Consider the following 24,313-nt stretch of genomic DNA (forward strand, 5'->3'; position numbering starts at 1 on the left):
GCCACACACACAGAGAGGTGACACAGCAAGATGACACAACAAAAAGGGCCACCAATTCCCAGTGCCACTGACAAGAATGCAAGCGGATACAGAAGAACACACAGCAAATGGACACAGAGAGCAGACAACGGGGTGGGGGAGGGGAGAGAAATAAATAAAAAATAAATCTTTAAAAAAAAAAAAGCTAAACCAAACCAAACAGTTCTTGCCACACCACTTCAGGGAACTGTGGCACACTGGAAAATACCCAGATGAGCAAAGAATTGCATCTGTGAATTGTACATGATTCATTCAACCCACACTAACTTCAGCTGTTGCGAGCGGAGTTCTCCAAAGGGAACTCAGCGTTCGAAGCACTGGGCGTTAAGAACCAGGAAATCCTGGACGACCGAATGGCCTGCTCCCCGGAGCCCAGAGGCATCAGACACACGCAGCTGTCCCAGTTAAGTGTGAAGAACTGGGGACGTGGCCAACCCCCGATAAGCCCTGGGCACGTCGGCCCCCTGGACTCGCTCCTCAGTGGAGTTCAAGTCACCAAAGCGTTTGTCCTTCATGTCTCACTACGTAAAATAGCAATAATAGTGGCTTTTCATAACAATGGAGATATTTTTTAGAAACATGGTGTGAGACGAATAAAGTCAAGTCTCACATGCAAAAAAAAGTCATGCAAATCTAGTTTTATTAGTAATAAGCCATAAATGATACTAATCTGTTCCTGATACATGAAATCATGTTTTTGGGGGCAAATACATTCATCTTCTACTGAAGGGGAAAAAGTATCTACTGGTGATATGAAAAGCACTGGCCAAAGAATCTCATAGGTTATTCAGGTCTGTGCAAACACTCTAGTCCAGAGATGACACTGGATTTATTTTCAGAGTTCTCAGCTTGCACATGCACTTGGGCTCCTCCACCTGGCTTTGGTATTGTGTGGTGTTGGTTTTTCCCCTTCCAAATGGCATAGCTTTATCAATAACTATTTCAGAGACAGCAAGTGAATGGCTAGAGGGCCTCAACTGGCCTCAGGCACGGTCCCAAAACTCGATCAGTTGTCAAATTTTCACAACAGCGCGCTCACCACAGTCCCGCCACTGCCTACCCAGGCCCTGAGCCTCACGATTCCACACATTTCTGCTACTTGCCGGCCCTGAAGGCGTCTGGGTTGTGCCCAAGATGCTCCCTCCAGTCCGTTTGCCTAGTGTCGTTATTACAGGTCTCGGGCCTGGGTCTCAGCCTGAATCTGCCAGTAGCTCTGACCACAGCTATAGGAGGCAGCCAGCTTAGGGCTGCGCCGTCACATGCATTGCTCCCGCATGGTTGGGGTTAGCGCTTGAGCTCGTCTGCCACATCACTGTGCCTGTGCGGTGTTTACTTACTGACGTCCACATCTACTGGGTCCCTAGAGGACCCTTCTTCCAGACGGTAATCCCATCTCCACTCCCTGCCAACAACTGCCCAGGCTGTGGGAGCACCCTCAGCCCTGAGGCCTGGGCGGGTCCTACTGCACTGCCCTTTGTGACCACTGTCAACTCGAGAGCCGCCAGAACACTGAGTGGTGGGCTGAGAATATGCGGAACCGGCACAGTTAGTTCTCACCAGGACGCAACGTCTCCTCGATACAATCAACCCCTACCAAACTCTGGATCCACTTTATTCATGCAACAGAATAATTTTAACACGCAAGAGCATAAACCCTCTTCTAAACAGTTTTTAGGATTAGAAAATATGATAAATCCTGACACACATATAATTTACTTATTAATATTATAGTCTTATATGACACACGTTTTTGCATCTAAAAATATTTTAATTTAGGAAACATACTTACATTAAGCCCTTGGGCCTCAGAATGGAGCAGAGGGAAAAAGACCCCGTTGAAATTAAAAATTATATTCAGCAGAAACTGTAAACCAATACGGATTTTAATAACTAAATAGTATAAAATTTCCCTTAACATTTAAATCAAAGATGATTGTATTTATTTTTAATATTACTACATAAATATGAGGGCATTCAATGATACTCACCTAGGTCAAAATTCCAGTTGCATGAACAAACATATACATAAAACATAAATTCACATAAATTGTCAAATTTCCCCATTATTAACATCTCCATTATGAAGTTAATGCCTTGGAAAGTGCATTTTTTTGTTTGCTTGTTTTTACGTTGTTTATAATCTCTAAGAAGTTAGCCAGGACAGAAAGAGGCATTAAAAACATTTTGATCAAATAACAGTCTTGTTAGTTGTAATTTTTTTGCATACTTCTCACAGGAGAAAAATACGCTGTGGAACTGTGAGCTGCCAGGACCCAACGGGTGGAGAGGTGAAGTCCTTCCCAAACAGCAGTTCTGTGCCCAAAGGCTTTTTTCCTACAGAAAGCACCATCACGGTGCCAGGAGACTGGACAGCTCCTCATCAGAAAGAGAGGCTGCTCACGTCTGCACAAATTAATTTATACTCTTGACCTTCAGTTCAAACATCAGAAATATTTTACTTTGCGCTGAAATAGAAGTTAAGTCCCTGTATTGGAATCTGGTCAATATTTACCATCCTTCTCGTCTTTTCCTTACCTGCAAAACTCTCTGCCCAGTAAAAACTTTTTATGTGTCCTTTCTGAAGCTGGGACCTTGGAGTTGGGAAGCAGGAGCTCCACCGCTACAGCCACATCCACTCCCGTTTATGTGTACTTTTTATCTAATTATGTGAATAACAATGAAGATCTGGGGTTTTCTTTTTAAATGGCTGCTTTAGTCTCCTAAGATTTGGGCGAAGCCCTCTAACAAACAGATACATGATATATCTTAATGTTTTAAGGGTAATTGAATGACGGGTGAATTTTTCAACCTAAATGCTTGGGCAGTGCTGGGGGTACCAGAGGATTCAGTTAAAAATCCATTGCTCTGAGTGTCCACAGCTGCCCTCCAAATCGGCATTTTATCAGTCTATGGAAGATTGGTTCAGGCTTCCTTTATATTCTATTGATACAAAGACCATCATTTGAGATTTTTAGAAACCAGTAGCTTAGGCTCTATCAGAAAAATGCCAAAGCTTTAAAAAACCACATACCTTATCTATGCTTTAAACTTTGGTGGTAATAACTCAGAGTTCAAAAATTCTGGAGGCAATATTTTGTTTTTGTGGGGCAGGGGCTAGAATGTCAATTTGTAAAGCGTCCCCAGAGTCTCGTGTCTTGCGCTTTGCGCCCCTGACCCACAATAGTTCTCTCAACATTTTTATTTTCGGTATTTTGCTCTACTGTTCTAATTGTCTGCTCTGCAAGAATAATCTGAGTATGGCAGGTTTTTTTCTCCCTCCACAAATTCTGGTTGCATAATTTAACCTAATAACACTTTGAGGGAGAGATTATTATCTTTCTACATGTTCAAAAGTCTTTGCTGATAGAGTTTAAAATATGCAATTGAAATGCTGCATTCTCTTGAACATTTAATGAATTTCTTCTATTTTTTCTCCTGATTGCAGGAATAGGAAAAATGAAAATACCCAGTTCCCTAAGTACAGCAAACACAAATCAACACCATAGGAGTCCATACTTATAAAAAGCAATGCTACCGTCGTGAGTTTCTCAATTTCTTCTGTCACCTTTAAGCTTTGTCATTTATTAATCTCAATATATTTTAATGGTAAACAAAGATTCTCTAAAAATTCTTCCCTGGGACCTACTGTCAGCTTTTTCTTCAACAAGTCCTTCAACAAGTACATGATTAAAACATTATTTCTTAACAAGTTTAATAACAAGCTTCTTTTGTGCCCGTATTGGCAGGGCACTTCTGAAGTGGGAGGAAGCAATCCCATTGCAGTTATGTGGTCGGCATGAGAGGCAAGAGCGCAAAAGCCCCTAGGCCCAGGAGCGATTGTAAATCCGCTGTGCTTCATGTTATAAATAAGGAAATTGCCCCGGGACAGCTACGATTGGGAAGCATTAGAATTTTTCTTTGCCACTCTCATTTTTAATCTTTTCAGTAATTTTCCTTAGTAACACCAAGCCCCTGACAGTGTTCCTTACGTGTGACTGACCTGGACAGCACAATTAAGAGAAAGCCATTCCAGCCGACCACGGCAGCAGCGCAGGCTGCACCCGAGCTCGCCGCAGCCCGGCCGTCCTGCTGCTCCTCTCCCCGCGCCTCTCCGGCAGGTGAGCGCCACCGCCCGCCGCTCCAGCACCGGGATGGAGCTTCCGGCCGCTGCGCTTCAGGGCTGGTCTCCTCAGCCAGGGGAACGTTAGAAATTGTCTCCGAGCTCAGCCCCCGAGTGCCTCGGGCTTGGGTGTTGGTAATCTTCGAAGAGAGCCGGCCCGCGGCCCTCCCGGCTCTGCTCCGTCACCAGCAGACGCCGCGGCAGGGGGCGCCCGCGTCAGTGGGGCGGCAGGTGGTGGTTCACGTGCGGGGCGCTGGGGCCCAGGAAGCCCAGCCGCTGCTTGTTCTTCCTTTGCTCCGTCATCTGGGGAGAGAGAGTGAGCCGTGGCCCCCCTGCCCAGGGCCCGGGACACCCCGCTCTGGGGTACGATTTCCCAAGCACCCACGGTCTTTCTGGCATCCCATAGGATATTTTTATCAAAAAAGGTAAATTTTTAAAAAAGAGAATTTCCATATACAGTAAAAGAGCAAATCCCTCTCTGTGGTTTCAAAACAGGAGCCATGGCCCTTTCAAGGCTGAGGTTGCTTGTCACATCATCATTGCTGCCACCACAACAGTAATATTTTCACTAATTACTAAGAAATTGACTTCTACATTATACGGGGGTTGATTACAGCATTGATGTGACAGAGAGTAACGAGGATTTACCTTCCCGGTGAGCTTTGTAACTGCTCTGACGGCAGAAAACGCCTCTATCGAAACAGGCTCAGAGGCCCTTGTGTTTGGCATTTGTCACACGACTGCGGGGAGATGTCGGGGTGCAGCACGACGTGGGGTTCTTTATTGGAGCCGCTACGGCTTTGTCCACTGCCCGTGAGCTGAACACAGCCCTCTGCAGGGAGTAGCCTCTCCCCGGTCTCTGGGTCCCCACCCCGCAGGTGCACGCCGCCCAGCTACCCAGCCACCCAGCCACCCAGCCACCACCACCTGAGGGCCCTGACCTGCTCCTTGAGCTCCGCCAGCTGCCCCGACAGCTGCTTGACCAGACTCATGGTGGCCTCCAGCTTCTCCTGCAGACTCCGGATCTCGTTCTGCTCGCTGTCGCCTTCGCTGCTGACGAGGGACATGGCGCGCATCCGGGGAAACCAGTCCAGGTTCTTCTCCTGGAGGCAGGCGTCAGGGACAAGGTCAGCTCAGAGGCGGCCCGGGCGCGTGGAGAGGCTGGCGCTGCGGAGGCCGGCGCTGGGCCCCTACAGCTCAAGCAACGGGCGCGCCTCTCGGGCTGGGCTGGGGGCCAAGGCGGGCTGAGGGGAGGGTGGACGCAGGTGCGAAAGGCGCAGGGAGACCTCCCTAGTGGCTCCCGGGGGGTCCAGGGTGAGCGTTGGGGTGGGTCCCGTGGGCCTTGCTGGGGGACGGGTAGGGTCTGGCGGTTGGGGGAGCAGGGCCAAGTGTGTGGGTGCAGCAGAGCAGAGCATGGTGGAGAGAGGGCTGGCGGGGAGGGCTGAGAGGAGAGGCTGCAGTCCAGCCCCTACCTCTACCGCCCACCTGCCCGGTTCAGGCTGCCTCGAGCTCGGCTCAGCACTGCCCAGGGAGAAGGAAGCGGGGGGCCCAGGGAAGGGGTCTGCTCCAGCTGGGAAGTTTATTCCAGTGGGAGCGAATCTTCAGTTAGACCTCCCCGAGGGCAGGAGCTGTGGCCACTAGTGCTTTCCAGGCGGAGAGGGCGTGCGTACTTGCAGGAGCCTGCGGGTGCCTGCGGGTCCCCCCGGGCAGATGCCCAGCTCTCCTGAACACCGACATCAGAGCATCCTGACCATTACATTTCCAGTGCTCAATAAAGCTGGGCCAGGTAACTCACGCTGTCCTCATTCTTCAGAAGAGGAACGGGCACCGGCGCCCCCAGCTTCCGTGCACGCAGGGCTGGGAGGGGAAGCCCGAGACTGCCAGCAGGCTGCCCCTGCACCCACCTGCCTCTCTGGCTCCCCTTCTGCAGGCATCCCCAGCAGTTCGCTTCACCCGAAGAGCCTTTCCACTCGAGAAAAGCACCCAAGTGGCCATCAGACCTCGGCCTGGGTGTTCCGAGAGGAGTGGCCCCAGAGAGCCTTCCGTCCCTGGGCCCAGGGGCAGCCCCAACCTGCACACGCCCCCGGCTTCCACCTCAGGCGCACCTGCCCTCTCGGGCTGGCGCCCAGCGTTGCTGCGATGGGTCATGGGATTAAAGGTTCTCTGTAGGCAGGGCAAGGGGCTGGTAGAGGGTCACGGTGGAAGCTACTGTAGAGTTTCCTACTCTTCGTTTAAATGCAGCCACTCAGCACTTCAAAGTAGAGCAGCTCCTCACTCCGCAGGGCAGAACGACAGCAGTCCTCCCCTGTCCATGGCCAGGTCGTGAGGGGGCAGGGGCAGGTGAGAGCATCTGTTCTCCAGGAGCTGCGGCTTAGGGCAGCACCTCAAAAAGCGGACCACAAATCTAAGCCTCCTCTTGACATAGAGGTGCAATGGACACAACCAATCCAAGGTCCACAGAGAAAAGGTGGCATTGGTGTGGGAAAAGTGGCCTTGGTGGCTGATGGGTATGGGGAATGGGAGGAAGAGATGAGATGTGGAGGCGTTTTCGGGACTTGGAGTTGCCCTGGGTGGTGCTTCAGGGACAATTACCAGACATTGTAAATTTTCCCAGGGCCCACTGGATGGAACGTGGGGGAGTATGGGCTATGATGTGGACCATTGACCATGAGGTGCAGCGATGCCCAGAGATGTACTTACCAAATGCAATGGATGTGTCATGATGATGGGAGTGAGTGTTGCTGGGGGGGGAGTGGTGTGGTGGGGGTGGTGGGGTTGAATGGGACTTTATATTTTTTTAATGTAATATTTTTACAAAATGAATAAAATTTTAAAAAAGAAAAGGAAAAAAAAAAAAGTGGACCACACACCGAATGTCTCGAAATCCCTGGGGCTGCTTGTTATAAAGGCACATTCCACACCTACCACCTCCCAGCAAATCAGAACCTGAAGGGATGTAAATGACTGTTATGTGCCCTAAAGTGAGGCCCAGGGCCAAACGAGGCAGAGGAGATAAGTGGTAGCGCTGGCGCTGGCTGGGGCTGAGGGGGAGATCTGAAACAGCTGCCCTGGGGAAAGGGCAGGGGAAGCCAAGTGCGGTCGTTAAACGCTGTGGGGCGGCAGGCCCTGCGGGTGGAGACCACATCTCGGAATGGCGCCGGCAAACCATTCACCAGCAGCCCACGTGGACACACAGATGCGGCGGACAGCTGGACATACAAGGCAGTGTCTTCTGGAACGTACATTAGAAAGACAACAGTGTGGGCAGCAGGGTGATGATGGGGTGGGTGGGGTGATGGGCGGTTATGTGTGGACCAGCAGGGAGGAAGGAGAGCACGGGCCTGCTCTAACTGCTCTGTGATCGCCTAGCCCTTTCGACTAGCCAGTGAACTCCGTGCCATGATTATCTGAACTTCCCCAGGGAAGAAACTGAGGCTAACAGGTGGTTTAGCTGGGATGCCAACCCAGATTGGTCACCATCGAGGTCCGCTGTAAGGACACGAAGTAAAGTGATGAAAGAAAAAATTCTGAAGGTTGAACAATTCCAGGAAATGACAAATTCTAGGGCTATGGCCATGGCTGAGAGTGCCTTAAATCTGGTAGCAGGAAATACTGCTGAAATGCAGAGGCTAACTTTTTGGATGAATTGTCCATAAAGCCCCTGAAATCGTCCGGAAGGGGGTCAGGAGTTGGCGTGGAGGAAAAGGCAGTGGAAAAGGGATTGAGAGGTGAAAGAGGGCAGTGATGGGAAGGAGGGAGGGAACGCATTTGAAGATGGAGAGGGGTGGTTTCTCAGCACCCGAGAGCCGAGGTCTGCTGACCCCTCAGGAAAACAGGCAGCTGCCACCACAGGGCTAAAAGAGAAGGGTGTTGTTGGGAGAGCCAAGAGAGGCGAGCTGGCTTAGAAGCAAAGACGGAGTCGAGGGGCTGATGGAACAGAAGGGTTCGCAGCGTCTGAAGGCTGGGACCGCGGCGCGACGTACAGCCTGGCATGGTGATGCCCAGCATGGCGTGAAAACACTAGAAGACAATGAGGCAAATGTTCTAATATTTCAGACAGTAGCTGCCTAAGAGAACATGGGGGAGAGTTCGTGAAGCTGCCGCCAAAGAAATGCTATTGCAGGGTTTTGTGGGCCTGGGATTAGTCAAGGTCAAGGGAAAATGGCAGCACCCAGTGGCTGCCCGGCTGAGATGTCTGGGCCAGGAGGCTCTCCCCCTGCACCCTCCTGCCCCATTTGTTCCTCATGCGTCCATTCATTTAACAACTCTTACTTATGTTTACTATGTCTTGCTAGGCACTGGGAAAACGAGAGAGCGAAACCCAGCACGTCCTTGGGCTCTTGGAGTTTATAGTCTTTAATCAAATGTTGATGAAAAGAACGACAAACTGAGGTTACGTGTGAATCGGGAAAGCCACAATGTACTGCCGTCCTTAATCTTAGTCCCTGAAAGTCATTCTCTTTTCTAAACCTTTTGCTTCTTCTCATCTTTCCTCTCCCACATTTCTTTTTCCCATTCTTCCCTTCCCCCATATTTAACTGGCCATATCCTGAAATTAAAATATAATTTTATTTAAATATAATTTTAATTAAATTTAAATATAATTTTAATTAAATACTTTTTCATAATGAATTAAGTTTTATGGGTTCCTTTCTTAATTTTTAAGGGATACTATTTCACTAAAATAGGGGAAAAAACTTAAATTGATTATTTTTGTTCTTTTTAAAATATGGTAATCTTTTAAAGAGCTTCCCTACTGAATTTTCTTCAAAATTAGTAAAGAAAATGCATTTTTCATAAAAATTAACTTCAATATAGGAGTATTCTAAGAATAAATGTTCTGCATATTTTTCCCTAGAAAGTGGCTCCCATTTAAACAACCCAGAAGTTTCTCCTCTTTCTTGAAAGGACGCAATGAGTAGCTCTCTTTGAAAGTTAATCCTGAGCAGGGTCTGGAGAAAGGTGAGCTCCTGGGTTTTAAGCCTAAATCGGTCAAAGGACAAACACACAGAGCAGTTACTGGTTAACAGGACATCGCTTTCTTTACCACGTCGGCTGTAATGCATTCACCTTTTAACAAAGCAGTTTGATTTGATTTGTTATTTCTCAGTTTACTCATATACGCTATGTACATCTTGTGATCACACACATGACTATTCGATTCTCATGTTGATTTTGGTTAGTCAATATGAAATCATTTCCTTCTTTTACCAGGAATGAAAATATTTGACCATGGGGTAGTATAAATTCAGGGAAGTTGTAGATTAACTTTTTAGACTCTGAGGCAAAATGTACTCAGTGAATAGATGCCCAGAGTTCCTCTAGGTTTCTAAATGCAAAGCCCTGAGATGAACTAGTCATGTCTCTGAGGAGCTGCTTTAGCGTGTAGAGCATGCCAACGGTACCCCTTTTGCTATTTCTAAATTCAGATGATTATGTATCTTTCTGAATGAGTATAAGATCAATAGATAGAAATGTAAAAGTCTTTTAAATAGTCCTTGCAACAGTGAGATCAATTTGGACTAATGTGGTTACACAAATGAATGATTAGGTTGTCAGTATCAGTCAAGACGGGCCTTTTGAACACCTCGAATATTCTATAGTTACATACTTTTATGGGATATAAATGTGTCCTTGTGGCCTTAGGAATGTGTTCTAGATAGACAGAAGCCCTCACAGAAGCTAAGAAAATATTAAACTTCCCTCTTAGGGAAGTCCTGCTACTTTCTCAAATAAGATGGCCAAAAGCTCTGAAATATATGTATTTCCTAATAAAAGAAAACTGGTTAATAAGCCAAGCCCTTGATTTTAACACTTGCACTTATGAATCTTATTCCTGTAATAATAAAACTGTACCTAATTATAACTAATGCCCAAGAGTAATACCTATGAATTACCTCCTGAAAACCTACTTGTTACTCAAATGTGACCTCTCTCTAAGCCAAGTTTATTCTGTTAATAAACTTATTACCTTCCCCCCAACATGGGACATGACTCCCAGGGATGAGCCTCCCAGGCACTAAGGGAGTATTCCCAATTGTTAATAAGTGATACATTGGAGAAAGACATTGACCAAAAAGGGGAAATATTAAATAACATAGAGTCTTTATGGTTAAGAGATTTCAAAGTGAGTCAGGAGGTCATTTTGGAGCTAACACTTGTGCGGATCTCAGCCAGATTTCATGAATTGCCACAGTAAACAAAGCCTCAAACAAAAGTGTTCCTGAAGGCCCTAGGGATGTTTGGACACCATAGGCAAGCCACACGGACTCATGAAATCAACATCTCCTCAGAGGGCCCTATCTGGAATACATGAAAAGCTTTTTCCCCAATATAACAAAGTTATACTCATTCAAAAAATCACCTAGTTGTGATTCTTCTACTCCTTTAATTTGAAGCTGTAATTTTCAATTTACCTGTTAAGTGTATTTCTCGGAAACTTAAAGTCTTCAGATAATTCCTATGCTAGTTGAACTCTGAAATTCAGCAGAGTTGCGGCCAACTCCCACATTCCAGTTCTTCTTCGGGCCTACCCTGGACAACTAACAAAATAATGATGATGGAGCAGCTCCCTCAACAAAGCAAGGAGTATCTTTGACTACAGGCAAAACAATTCTGTTCCTCTGCCCCATAATATCTGTGTCCCTCCTCAGCTTGAAGCCATCCGAGTGGACAGCGTCCCACATCCCTCAAGACTGAGGAATGAACAAAAAGGGGGGAGTGTCACCGCTTACTAAAGCAGATTTATTATTACTTATCTGTTTTTAACTGAGTAACTTGTAGCATTGATATAAAAATAAATTCTTAAATAAACTCCCTCTTCCCCTAAAAAAAAGATTAGCTGTGCTATGCTTTCTTATTTGGTTCTTGAATGCGAGATACCTCATTTGTGGGAGCAAGACAACACAGGATGATGGAAAGAGCACTGACCTAGCACGAGACTAGGCTCTGGGTTCTGGTTTTAGCTCAGCCAAAACCTAGGCACATGATATAAGGAAAAGAGACTTTCACTCAGTTCCAGTTTCCTTATTTGTAAAATCAGACCATTTCCCTAGGTGGGCTCTTCTACCTCATCATTCAGTGAGCTCTGAAAGCAAGGAACACTTTTAAAAATCAACTTGCTGAGAGAACTTTGAGCCTGCCAAGTGAGCAAATAGGAACACAGCATTTACGCTAGACACAACCTTGAAACCACACAGCCCAAACCCAGGATGTTACAAATTCTCAGTCTGAAACCTAGAAAGTTTAGGTTTCTCTGAGGTCTTGAAACATGATAGTGACAGATGTCCCTGCACTTGGTTTCCACGTCAGGATTAAGTTCTTCCATATCATGTAGCAGAATAATTCTTATATCTTCTACCACTGTCTACACTTAAATATATACTCAAGAATATATAAAGACTGTAATATTTTCTCCCCCATCAGAATGAGACTAAGAAGTACTGAGAGCAATTTCAGTGAGCCAGAGGTGGAGAAATTGTCTTGTGTCCTTTTATCTCCACTAAGTACTCATTAAAATTTGCTTATACGTAGGCTAAAGAGAAAACAGGCATTGTAGTTCTACACCATAACAACAGGTGCCATTGGCTGGCTGCCTAACAAGTATCAGGCTTTGTAGTCATATGTGACCAGGAGCCGTAACAATTCCACAAGGTAGGAACTGTCATCATCCCCATTTTATAGAAGACAACACGGAGACAGGAAGAGGATTAGTAACTTGCCTAAGGCCAAAGGCCATGTAAGTGGCTGGGCGAGGCTTTGCCCTCCACCCTGTGTGGCCAGAAGTCCTGTTCTCCTTTCACTGTGCTTGACTACATCTCCATTGAAGGGATGACAACACTTAGCATCCAAACTTGCCAAAGAAAGCAGAGCCTTCCATGGGAACATACTATTTTTTTAATAGTGTGAACCCCATTGATGACTTCTTTTGGGGTTTCCTCTTTTGGGGTTTGCTAAAGGTGTTGGTTTATTTAGGGAAAATCAGAGACACAAACCCTATAGGCATTGCATCACAGATGCAGACGCAGGGCCTGCTGGAAATGCATCAGCATTTGACGTTCCCTGCAGTTTTGCAGAATGCACTGAAATGTTGCCAATGAAGGGCCACACACTGAACACAAGCGTCAGAAACCACTTAACCACAGCTTCACTTATGCTTCCAGATGTTATGGCTATGGTTCTAATGTGCTTTCCTATTATGTCTCAGAAAAAGACCTCGTCCTTAGGTTCTCCTTGGTTACTAACCTCTTTCTAAGTCTTATGTTTTACCACTTTCCCCATCCTAAAACTCATTCGCAAATCCCTTCTTGGGTTGGAAGGATGAAAACGATTCCATTTTCTCCAGATCTACTGCATTTCTTTTTTTCACTTGGTCAGAAGCAGAAATGTCTCTTGGAGGAACACGGGCAGTGCACCTGCTGGCCACTTCCGGGAGGACCCGGAGGAGACACACCGCTCCTGTTTTCCTGGAACTCCAGTCCTAGGGAAGAATCCGGAAAAAGTTCGGTTTCTGAAGTCAAGTAATGGTTTTGGCTGAGGGGTAATCGCATTCCCTATCCCAGTCCTGCCCAGTTTCAGCCAGACCATGTGAGCTTCTCACCTGACAACACGGTGGCCTAAGGGCAGGACGGTCCCAAAGGTCTGAGGACCCCACGGCATTGGGCTCCTGGCTCCCAGCCTAGCTCTGGACACCTTCCCTTATGTAGCAAGTCCTGTTCCACGTGGGCAACAAAGAGGCTCATCCTCACAAGGTTCAGGCCAGGCCCTGGCTGCAGGAGCAGGGAAGGATGGGCTGGAGAACATTCCACTGTTTGGCAAATGTTAGGGACTGGAGGTGATAGAGAAAGGAGCTGGCTGGGCACTGGGAAAACTAAACCACTGTTCCTGGGATGACAAATACATGAAATGCTGGCCACGTATAAAACGGGAGGGGAAAAGTACATCTCGCTGCTTTAAGAATATGTCATAGGAACCAAGATTCCTTTTCCAGCCTATGGCCCTTTGCTGCATGTTCCTTCCGCAGTGCATCAGTGACATCTGCTAACAGTGGGGTCCCCATCTGTTCCCAAGTACAGGGCATCCAGGACAGCACAGAGCCACAGCAAGAAGAGGGAGTAGTCCAGCGCTGGTGAGGTCTAAGAGGGCCCAGGGTGGCAGCAGCTGGGCACAGCTGGGCCCACAGGAACCTTGCCATGACTTCAGCAGGATCGCCAGGTCAGTGGCTGAGGCAGGTCAGGGTGGAAGGGCTGCGGAGCACCTGCGATGTGGTGTTGCTGGGAGGGCAGAGGACGCAGTGCTGAGTCCGCCTCGAGCAGCAGCTAGGATGGGGATGCTCAGAGAGGGTGATGGGGCCAGGAACCCAACCCAAGGGTCTGGCCCGGCATTCTCCTAGAAGCTGACCTCAAAGATAAAAGAAACGATGGACGTCTGCGTGACGGGCTGTCAGGGAAGCCAGGCACCTCCGCTGTCCTACAACAGGGCCCTGAGAGCCAGTCCTTCTCTTCCGGTCTTTTATCCTTAGGACTTTAACCCTCTTAACCCTCCCTAAATCTTATTATTTACTAATTTGCATATTTTAATCCCTTAAATTACAACCTCTCAGCTTCTTAATTAAAGAAACTAAACATTTATTTTCTTCAGCAAATCATTCAAAGTACCAACATTTTCAAGTCTCACTGCAATGAGAAAAATCCCTGGAGAGTTCTCTATGGTGAAACCGGGGCAAGGACTCTGAGCAGTCTCGAGGGCCCACGGGCATTTGTCCAGCTTCTGGCTGCCCAGCAGCTGAAGCATCTTCCTGTGTTGAGAAGCCACCACCATGGAGTCTCAGTGGAAAGCTGTGCCCCACTTTCCGCTGCAGAACCTGGAAAGGGGTACTCTCCCTTCCCCCAGGGCAGTGAAAGCCCAGTCGCCTGTCCTCGGAGTGACCCATTGATGCCACTGCCTGAGGTTTTGACATCTGACATGGAACAAGTCACGCCAAAAAGCAGGGATGGCACAGCCTTCCTTCCAGTCATGATGGAGGCGGCAGTGGCTCCTAGCCATGGTAATGCGACCAGGGCCACCTGCAGTTTTGTGCGGCAGGAGTGCCCGCGGCACCATCCTCCACCAGGCTGACTGCACGCAGCATCTCCTCGGCCACTCACTCCCCGTGGATTCTGCCCACGTGGAGCTTGCTCTTCACTTTCCTCTTAATTCTGTGAGTTCCTTCCCCTAATATCTCATCTCCCTAAGACAGCCACGGTTGGTTCTGTTGTTTGCAATAAGGCACTCCAGCTGGTCTAAGTGCCAAGGGACTGGCAAGCCCAGTGCTAATGTAACACCGGTCACTCTTATCCAGAATGAAGAGAACGTTTTTATCATCTACTGATGACAAAACTTTCAGCTACACTAGAGAGGCTAAGGGATTACCCAAGCCTGCAACTAATGAATTACTACATAAAATCATTTAATAATACACTACAAAATTATATAATTATTATATTATTAATTATGGGTTCATCAAATGCGCAGATGAGATGTGTGTGAGCTGTTCAGTTTATAAAGCCCTTGCAGGGCAGGATCTGTGATTTATTTACGCATCCTCCATTCTGTAGACACTCGTGCATGAGTAGTAAAGTGGATGAACGATCAGATGTTGCTGCATATAGTACAAATGAATGTGCGCTGGGGCATCTGAGTTTTTCTATTAAGACATTGAGAGACCGTGATGGAATGAATGTATTTTGCATACAGAAAGAATGTCTTTTGGGGATCCAGAGGGTAGAGTGTGGTGGTTTGAAGCTGTATGTCCCCCAGAAAACCATGTTTTTAGATCTAATCCCTTCCCGTAGGTGTGAACCCATTGTAAGGAGGAGCTTTTTATAAGGCTACTTCAGTTAAGGTGGGACCCCTCCTCCTTCAGGATGGGTCTTAGTCCTCTTACTGGAGACCTTTATAAACAGAGTGAATACAAAGAGAGAGAACCATGGAAGCAAGAGGCTGAAAGCAATGAAACCCAGAAGGGAGAGGCTAGCAGATGCTGCCATGTGCCTTGCCATGTGGCAGAGGAGCCAAGGACCGCTGGGAAGAAAGTATCACCTTGATGATGGCTTGATTTGGATATTTATGACTCAGTCCATAAGCAAATACATTCCCCTTTTTAAACTGAACCATTTCATGGTGGCTGGCTTGAGAAGTCTAGGAAACTAAAACAGCATGTAATGATTTCCCTTTCTTTGTGCTCTTTGCTATTTCAAAGGAAAAACCCTCCCTCCTTCCCTTTCTTTAACATATATTTAATGAGTTGTACAGTAGAAACCATTCTAGGTGCTGCATAAAGCAATGTTCCAGAACTCAGCAGGGGTCCTTGCTCTCATGGAGTTTTTTTAAAGGAAGTACTGGGGATTGAACCTAGGACCTTGTACATGGGAAGCAGGCACTCAACCACTTGAGCTACATCATGGAGCCTGGAGCATATTTTTAATGGCAGTGGGAATAATGGGGAGGAGGGACATAAATACAATAAATGAACAAAAATGAAATAATTTCAGATATGGGAGAGCAAACTGAATAAAACAGTGACTGGACAGGGTATCCTGGGAAGTGGAGGCTACTATAGATTGGACAGCCCATGAAGGTTGCTCTGAGGAGGTGATGTTTTACTGGCAAGGAGATAACTCTGCACAGATTTCTGGGGACAGAATTTCGGGCAGGGGTAGCCGTAATGAAAAGACCCAAAGTGAAATCAAGTCTTTTCTATTTGAAAAACAGAAAGAAGCCTGGTGTAACTTGCCAAGTGAAAGAGATGGAGTGGAAAGAGCCTTGTAGACAATGGAGAGCCACCAGAGATTTTAAACAAAGGAACAGCATCACCTTGTTTACGCAAAACCACTACGACCACCACCACCAAGTAAAACAGAACCCGTTGGTTGCTGTATGGAGAATGGACATGATGGACTCTAGTTTGGAGACCACAGCACTGGTCTGCGAACACTGACGGTGGTTTGGGTGAGGGTGGCAGGAGTGGGCACAGGGAAGTGCCGCTCTCACCAGCATAAGGTCAGCCAAGGTGGCTCTGAGGTCAGCAAGAGTTTGGGAATGCATGCTTGACAGATACCACCTTCTCCTGGAGGATAAGATAGCATTCACAAAGCTCAAAATATTCGGTTAAAATAATTAATGTGAACAGACAGACTGGATGATTCAGCTCTTAAAATGAATTATTGGGCCAGAACTCCACAGCTGTTCTTCCAGAGAAGGGAACTGGGTTGTGCTATCTGTGAGAGCCAATTGTGCAATGTCTTCTCAACTCTGTGCAGAGTCAGTGGCCTGAAATCAGTCATGGTGGGAATATTTACACCATGGAAATTGGCAAAAGCTACAATCAGGGACTCCCCACCCCCTTGCTCAGCTGGTTGCTAACCATTTACCAGCACACAGAGAATGCCCTTTAACCACGGGATGAAAACGGAGGTTTCCTGGTACACCAAAGTCACGACTGAGGTTGAAAGCGCTTGACCTCAGGATGCATTATCACCTGAATTTTTTAGCTTATTGGATTAAAAGTTTAATGATCTTTCCTTCTGAGTTTTAGTTACCTTATATTCTATATTTTGGCTTTTGTTCTCCCCAGTTAAGACAATGAAAGGTCTATTTACATCAAGAAATCCAAAAAAAGTCAAGAACAAATATGAAAAAGGACCATTTATCTTTTAGATATTATTTAGAAAATGCTGAAGAGTCAGTGGTGGCATCGGAGGCAGGGCGGTCCAGAGGCCTCAACCTGAGACGCTTACAGAGGGCCCACCCCAGCTCACGGAAGGGCCGGTCTGGAGTCTCCATGCGCCCTCCTCTAAAAGCAAACTTCAGTCTTAGATGCTCACACCATGCTGAGCTGCAAAGGGCATAACCAATTTGTGCTTGAATCATTAAGAGTAAGAACTTGGCTCAGTGCACATTTCAGTTAATCCACACCTTGATGAAGTTCTTCCTAAACTGTAAATGAAAACAGGTTTCTGCAAGTCCTGATCACGACAGTCATCACTGTTCATGTGACTTATTAGGGAGGGAATTAAGAATAATACAATTAGGGAAGTGGACATGGCCCAATGGACAGGGCGTCCACCTACCACATGGGAGGTCTGCGGTTCAAACCCCGGGCCTCCTTGACCCGTGTGGAGCTGGCCCATGTGCAGTGCCCGCAAGGAGTGCCCTGCCACGCAGGGTGTCCCCCGTGTAGGGGAGCCCCATGCACAAGGACTGCGCCCCGTAAGGAGAGCCACCCAGCGTGAAAAAAGCACAGCCTGCCCAGAATTGGCACCGCACACACGGAGAGCTGACGCAGCAAGATGATGCCAACAAAAAGAAACACAGATTCCCGGTGCTGCTGATGAGGATAGAAGCGGACACAGAGGAACACACAGCGAATAGACACAGAGAGCAGACTGGGGGAGGGGGAAAGGGGGGATTAAAAATAAATAAATCTTAAAAAAAAGAAAAGAATAATACAATGATATGTATTACTCAAAGAAAACTATAGGTATAGCTCTACACAGTGCCTGCACAGGAAACACTGTACCTAAAGAACCTAGAGAAGGAATACCCCAGAAATCTAACGCTAGAGCCAAATGCAGGAACGAAAAAGGAATTAAAATCTGTTTTAAGTAACTGCATCTGTTATGGTTTGAACTTCATTGACTTTTTACTGAAAAGTATATATATTTTTAGGTTTGTCTTGCACAAAAAAATGGGTAAATAGGTTAAAATACTATTTCAGTTCCTCCTCTGGAAAAAAAAGAATTTTTTTTTTTCCCTTGAGAGCGAACTAATGAACGGTCACAAAACCTTTAAATAACTTAGGGTAGCTCCACGGAGGACGTACCATATGGCGATCACAGAGCATTGCTGATAAAATTTGATTGTACTGCACTTGCAGCTGGCCTACTCACCAGCTGATGTTCTCTCACTAGTCCTTAATATTAAGACATTTTCTCTAACTGTTCCTTTAACTGGTTGGTCTATCCTTAAAATGTTTCCTTGTCTTCAAAACACTACTCAACCAGGGGAGCTGACCTCGAGGCCCTCAAAGCGTGTCCCGGGACCAGCAGCCTTAGCGGCGCCTAGGAAATGGTTAGAAATGCAGATTCTTAGAGCTCACCCCGTCAGCACAGCCAGCGACGCCGAGATGGACGCCCAGTAACCCTTGTTTTGACAAGCCCTCCGGGTGACTCTGAGGTGAACTAAAGAGTGAACGCACCCACTGCAGGTAATCCAAGAACCAGAGATACCCTGACATCGCTGCTATGGATGAACCTTAAAGAAAATCCTTACCTGTACCCATGCCTCACCCTAACAGAGCAATCATACAATGTATCAGCCAAATATGGACACGTGAGCACGGAGGGTGCTAGGAGCAATTATGCGCAGATGAGGGCGTTCACCAGGCCTGTCTCAGTCAAAACGATGGTCTCCCTCGTCCACTATAGCTGGACGAGCATTTATGGTATCTGGACTCACTAGTTGGAGAAAGAATTCTGCAACATGTTTGGGCAGTCTCTCTGGATTAGAAAATCCTAATTATGTCTGCAAAATGGTGACAGAATGATTCTGAGGTTTTTTCTACTAGGAAGTCATAACAACTTTGGTCACTTGTAAAATGGGTATTAAAAATGGATTTTCACACACCTCTCAAGGGGGAGCTCCCTACCTGCCACTCCCATTTCCTTAGTACCCGTTTTCTCCTTTTCATGTATAAAATGGATAGATGCTAACACTCCCCTGAGTTTTTTTTTATTTCAATTACCTTCTTCTAGAAAATCATTTTTTCATCATTGCTGACTTCTCTACCAATCTGTGATTGGTACGCTCATGTTAAAGATCTGGAGTGGCTCCTTCAGAACAGCACAGCACTGAGAGCTTTCAACAAACTCAAGGAGGGACCAAGATGAAGGGCCAGTTGCACTGAAGAAGTCTTACACTCAGGCCACATTTTTTCATAACATCAGAGAGCTAAAAACTCTTCACTGGATTCCTCACATCAGGCATCATGTAGGTTGAGGGATACTAAATACAATCTGAATTGAGTCCAAACCAATGTGTTCCTCTGGGAGAGGGGCAAATAGGGTGTGATGTCAAAGTGGGATCAAACGCTTAGTTAGATTATAGGTTTGTAGCGTATGGCAGTTAACACAGTTTCTCTGGCTGTAGGACTTGGACCATAGCTTGAAAAGAATTTCACGATGGCCACCAATGTGTTAACTGCTGGCTGGAGAGGTCCAAGACAACGTGGTTCTGAGCACAGGGAACGGCAGCTGTAGGTGACGATGCACAGCTCTGCCAAGCAGCTGTTCCATGGTGAGAAGAAATGAGTAATTTCAAGCAGGGTCAGAAGGAGAAACTTCAATGACAAAGCACAGTTGTGGGCTCACCAGGACACAAGTGAGGCAGAGAGAAGAGCAGGGCACACTAACCAACCCCAGAGGGATGGCAGCTCTTTTTGAATAATGGCTCCTGGCTGATCATCAGTTTAAGACGCCAAGTCGTAAAAGGCTTTGGTGGACAAGAACTGGAGCCATCAACCACAGAGCAGTTTTACCCAAAAGCAATGTGGAAATGATTGTTGATCATGCAGTAGGTGGTATATTTCTAACTGTGCAATTTTACAAATAAATCACCCGATTTTAAAACTGAGCTATTCAGATTTTATACATTTTACTGATTTTTCCCATTTTTAAAACATTTTACTGATTATTTGTTTCAATGGAATATCAACCTGATAGAAGACTTTTAACAAACTGAAAACGATAGTGAAGCAATTCCTATATGGAAAGCGCATCCCGACCACATGATGGAGCCTGTCAGATCAAGCTATGGGCTTCCTTGTTGTGGCTGGTTTTGGGCAAAGGTTTCTGTGCTGATCAGTCCTCAGAGGCTGCTGGGTACATCGTATTATGTTGGCCAGCTTTTAAAGTACTTCTTAATTTTACAGCATATAGCTTGCCTCCTCAAAGTGTATACATCTTGAGAGTTGAATCCAAGTATACAGCAGCATGGTTAATTTCTAATCTCCCTTTTCTCCTCCAGCTTGCTTCTACCTCCTCCACGCCCCTCTTCACTGATGGTACAACCATTCTCAGGTGCATCCTCCTCCCTGGCTTGGAGGCACCAACTCTGTTCACCACCTGTGTTTGTGGTCCAAGAGGCCACAAGCTGTTGCAGGGGGCAGAAGAGGCAGGTGCCCATGGTAGCAATGGTGAAGAAGCTGCAGGGCAGGTAGTTCAGGTCACTGGGCTAGCCGGGCATCTACTTTTGCTTCTTGATCCTCACACAGTCCTATAAATAGTGGCCATTCACTGGACTGTTTCAAAGAGAGCTGTAGACGCCGGCAGCTGTATATGTATTTAGGAATGACTATGCAAGGGAGAAAGACTGATCAAGGATGTGTTTATCGCACCCCAAGTAGCTATTCCTGGACTTCCCTGAGCCATGAGCAGGAAAAGGATGCTGCTGGACTGTGATATTAAATAAGTTTTCTCTTTATTCCCTGTTCATTCTGCCTGAGGGGTTAGGGGTGTGAAATCCATCAGCCTGGATTAAACTATTTACTCTAGTATAACCTACAGTTTCTTATCAGGAGTCAATTTTGTGTACAACAAATAATTGATGATGGGCATTTCTCAGTATCAAAAATGAAAATACCGATATATTTTCTAAAATAAGCTTTCCTAGCATGAAATCTAAGCTCCATTCATTCCTAGCCTAAGAGCCCTATCTGATCAGGTTTCTGTCCCTTCTCCTCCAGCTTCTTCATCTGCCTCCCTCACTAGCTTCATGCTGTGGTCCTCTCACGTTCATGGCCCATTCCCGCCAGAAACTGGCTTGTGCTGAACCTAGATCTTTCCATGCCTTGCTCCCTCACCCACTGAGATTTTTGCTCAAAGCCTGCCCCCTGAGAGGCCATCCCTGATACCCTAATATAGCATCTCCTGTGATGGCCTGAAGCAGTATGGACCCCAGAAGAGTTAGGTTCTTAAAGTTAATCCATTCCTGTGGGTGTGGACCTATTGTAAGTGGGATCTTTTGGTAAGATCTCAAGTTAAGGTGTAACCCATCTCGAGGGTGGGTCTTAATCCTATTACTGGAGTCCTTTATAAAACAATGAAATTCAGCCAAAGAGAGAGAAAGCCATGGAAGAAAGAAGCAGAAAGCAACAAAACCTGGAGCAGAAGGGAGAGACGAGCAGAGACCGCCATGTGCCTTGCCATGTGACAGAGCAGCCCAGGATCATGGCTTCTGGTCTTCAGAGAGAAAGCCTGATGATGCCTTGATTTGAAGATTTTTCTCAGCCTCAAAACTGTAAGTGTATAAACTAATAAATTCCCACTGTTAAAAGCTAACCCATTTTATGGTATCTACTTTGAGCAGCTTTAGCAAACTAGAACACCTCCATTCCTCTCTACTCGTCCACTTTGCTTTGGTTTTCCTCGTCATAACCTGATACAGTTACTCATCTCGAATAATATAATGTAGGTTCTAGGAGGGCAGGGCTTTGTCTCCTTTGTGCCTAGAGCCTAGAACAGTGCCTAGCATTGTTCAATAAATGTTCACTAATTAATGAATAAATTCAGATGTCAAAATAGAAGATGGAGAGGGAGAAAGGGATCTACTGCTTGCTACTGCATTTTTTCAAGAGTCCGGAGGTGTGGGATATTCAGGTAAAAGGTGAAGTGCCCTTTGCCATGCAGGGAAAGTCTATGCTCCATGCCAATACTTGCCATGGTAACAGAGTTCCAAGAGGCTGTGATTTAACACCTCTCTGTGGGATCAGAGAAGATCATCAGTGAAGTTTCTTCCTCTGAAAATGGGGGTAAGAATGCTGACCTTTTAGGATTTGTGTCAAGTTTAATAACATGGGTATTTAGAGGTCCTACCATATAATACCTTTCCCACGGGAGGAAGAAAGGTAATATTTCCAACAGGATTTTGGTGAGAGGAGATGGAATGGGAGGCGGGCAGGGCACAGTAGGTGCAGCATGAGGGAACGTACCGTCTGGGGCAGAGGAAAGGGGGAGGGGGAGGAACGATCCGTAACTGGGCTAACGGGAGTATGACGGCTCTGTGGTCACCGATTTTTCAGGGACAAAAACAAGGAGTCACCCTGATGTGAGTTTTTATATCTTCCCATGTTGGGGGTTTTCAGAGAATTTTCTGAACCATCTCTCCCACCCACTGTTGGTAACTTTGTGGGCATCAGGAATCTACTCATTTGTTCCATATCCCCAAACACGACTTCGGCCGAAGCATGCCCACTTTTTGAAATGGAAATCCCTCAAGTTGCCATGGCTTTCAAAATCTAGTGTTGGGACATCACTGACACACAAAGAGGAGGAGGAGGCCACCCCAGAATGGAAGAATTCTATTTCTGGCTCAGTTTCCTCACCAGGACCGCCTGTGGTCAGCTTCCTAAGGAGTGGTGCCCACACAGCGAGCAGCTGACTCCATGTGTGGAAGCTGGACGTGTTTTGTAAGAACATGAGGAGGCTTTTCCCAGTGTACTTGTAGCCCTTCCTTCTTTCACTAAGCACACTCCTGATCCTCTTTTCTTCTTCCTACATTATCTGTCTTACCTGACAGGACCAGAGACCCAGCCCCTCATCAGGTCCATTTCCCCCCTCCCACCCTGACCTCATTCCTGTGAAGTTCTGAGAAGTGAAGGCAGGTCCCAAAGCCATGGTCACGTATGAGTGATGCTCGTGCAGCCCTGCCCCTGGAGCCAGTTTTGGCTTTGCCATCACTTTGTGCCTGAAATTAGATTATAGGGGATGTCTGCACTTTGGCCAGGTTTGTGGTTTCAATCCGCTGCCAGTGAAAGCATGCCTTCTTAAATTTCAGAGCTGAGCAGGCTTTTTAGTGCCCTAATGAACAGGATTTAGTTGGATTTAAAATTTATCACCAGGAATGGAAAATTGATGGTCTTGCCAGTGTTAGTAGCCCAGACTTTTAAGGTCCCATTGAGCTCAAATGTATCTTAGCTCTTCAACAGATGTTCTACTAATATCCTATAAATGTCACCAGGCAAATATATATATTTTCTTTTGACTAGTAGGATTTTAATAGATAATTTGATTACATCTTTGTATGACAGTTAAAAATGTTTTAAAAAGGCATTGTAGTTGCTTACCCCAGAGTTTAATGATTATTTTGGAATAAGGGTACTTATTTAGAATGTAAAAGAATGTTACCAATAGTCTCATATTAAATTGTGTTAGAAACTGGGATGGAAATTATGCCGCTGGAAGGATAGCAACACCCATACAATGTTATTTAAGGGATCTGGGTGTTATGATTCATACCCCTTGTCAAGTTTATAAATCATATAAGACTTAGCATAATTTACCTATATTTCAGTTTTTTTGAGTAATATTTTTTTTCCTTATTAGAGCAGTTATGGGTTTACAAAACAAGCATGTATAAAGTACTGGATTCCCATACACCTCCCCACTACCAACACCCTGCATTGGTGTGGAACATTTGTTACAGTTGATGATAGCACACTTTTATAGTTGTACTATTAATTTAAGTCCATGGTTTAACTTAGGGATCACTGTGTAATGAAGTTCCATGGATTTTTTTTAAAAACTTAATTTTGTTACTATATATACAATCTAACATTTCCCCTTTTAATAATTTTCAGGTGCATATTTCAGTACTGTTAATTATGTTCACAACTTTTGCCACAATCACCACCATCCATGACCAAAACTTTGTTCAATGTCCCCTCCCCCAAATAGCCTCATAACTTTTTTCATTTAGTGGAAAACGTAGGGAATGATTTGTCAGTACAGTTATACAGTGCAATTTGTACTGGCTTAGATTGTGCAGAATTACCAACTACTTCTGGAAAAAAGATAATATCACTATTTAAACCTAAGATAGAGGTGCCTTTAGGCTAATGCGATATATAAAAACCAGATTTACAAAAAAACCCGAAGAAACGAATGGATTACTTGCTACTCATTTCAAAGTAATCCTTTCCTAATGGAATAAGCACAGGATTTCTTTAAGTAGCAATTTCTCCAGGTAAATTGAAAGTATGATTCAATTTTCAACTCAAAATCTATTGAAATACATTTCACTAACATCCCTAGTGTACAGAGCTTTGTACATTTTGATATG

At 45.8% G+C, this 24,313-nt stretch overlaps 1 protein-coding gene across 2 annotated transcripts in view; it reads right to left on the reverse strand.

Moving 5' to 3' along the window:
- Positions 1–1,786: 1,786 nt before the first annotated feature.
- Positions 1,787–24,313, reverse strand: part of ITPR2 (inositol 1,4,5-trisphosphate receptor type 2) — a 480,765-nt gene continuing 458,238 nt past the window's right edge. For both annotated transcript variants that reach the window (XM_058282925.2, XM_058282926.2), the window contains exons 56-57: positions 5,101–5,262; positions 1,787–4,462 (exon numbers count right to left, since the gene is read on the reverse strand). In XM_058282925.2, coding sequence (XP_058138908.1) covers positions 4,376–4,462; positions 5,101–5,262 — 249 coding nt within the window. In that variant the 3' untranslated portion in view covers positions 1,787–4,375. The remainder of the gene's footprint in view (positions 4,463–5,100; positions 5,263–24,313) is intronic.

The sequence above is a fragment of the Dasypus novemcinctus genome, chromosome 20 (genome assembly GCF_030445035.2).
Source record: "Dasypus novemcinctus isolate mDasNov1 chromosome 20, mDasNov1.1.hap2, whole genome shotgun sequence".
Lineage (NCBI taxonomy): Eukaryota > Metazoa > Chordata > Mammalia > Cingulata > Dasypodidae > Dasypus > Dasypus novemcinctus.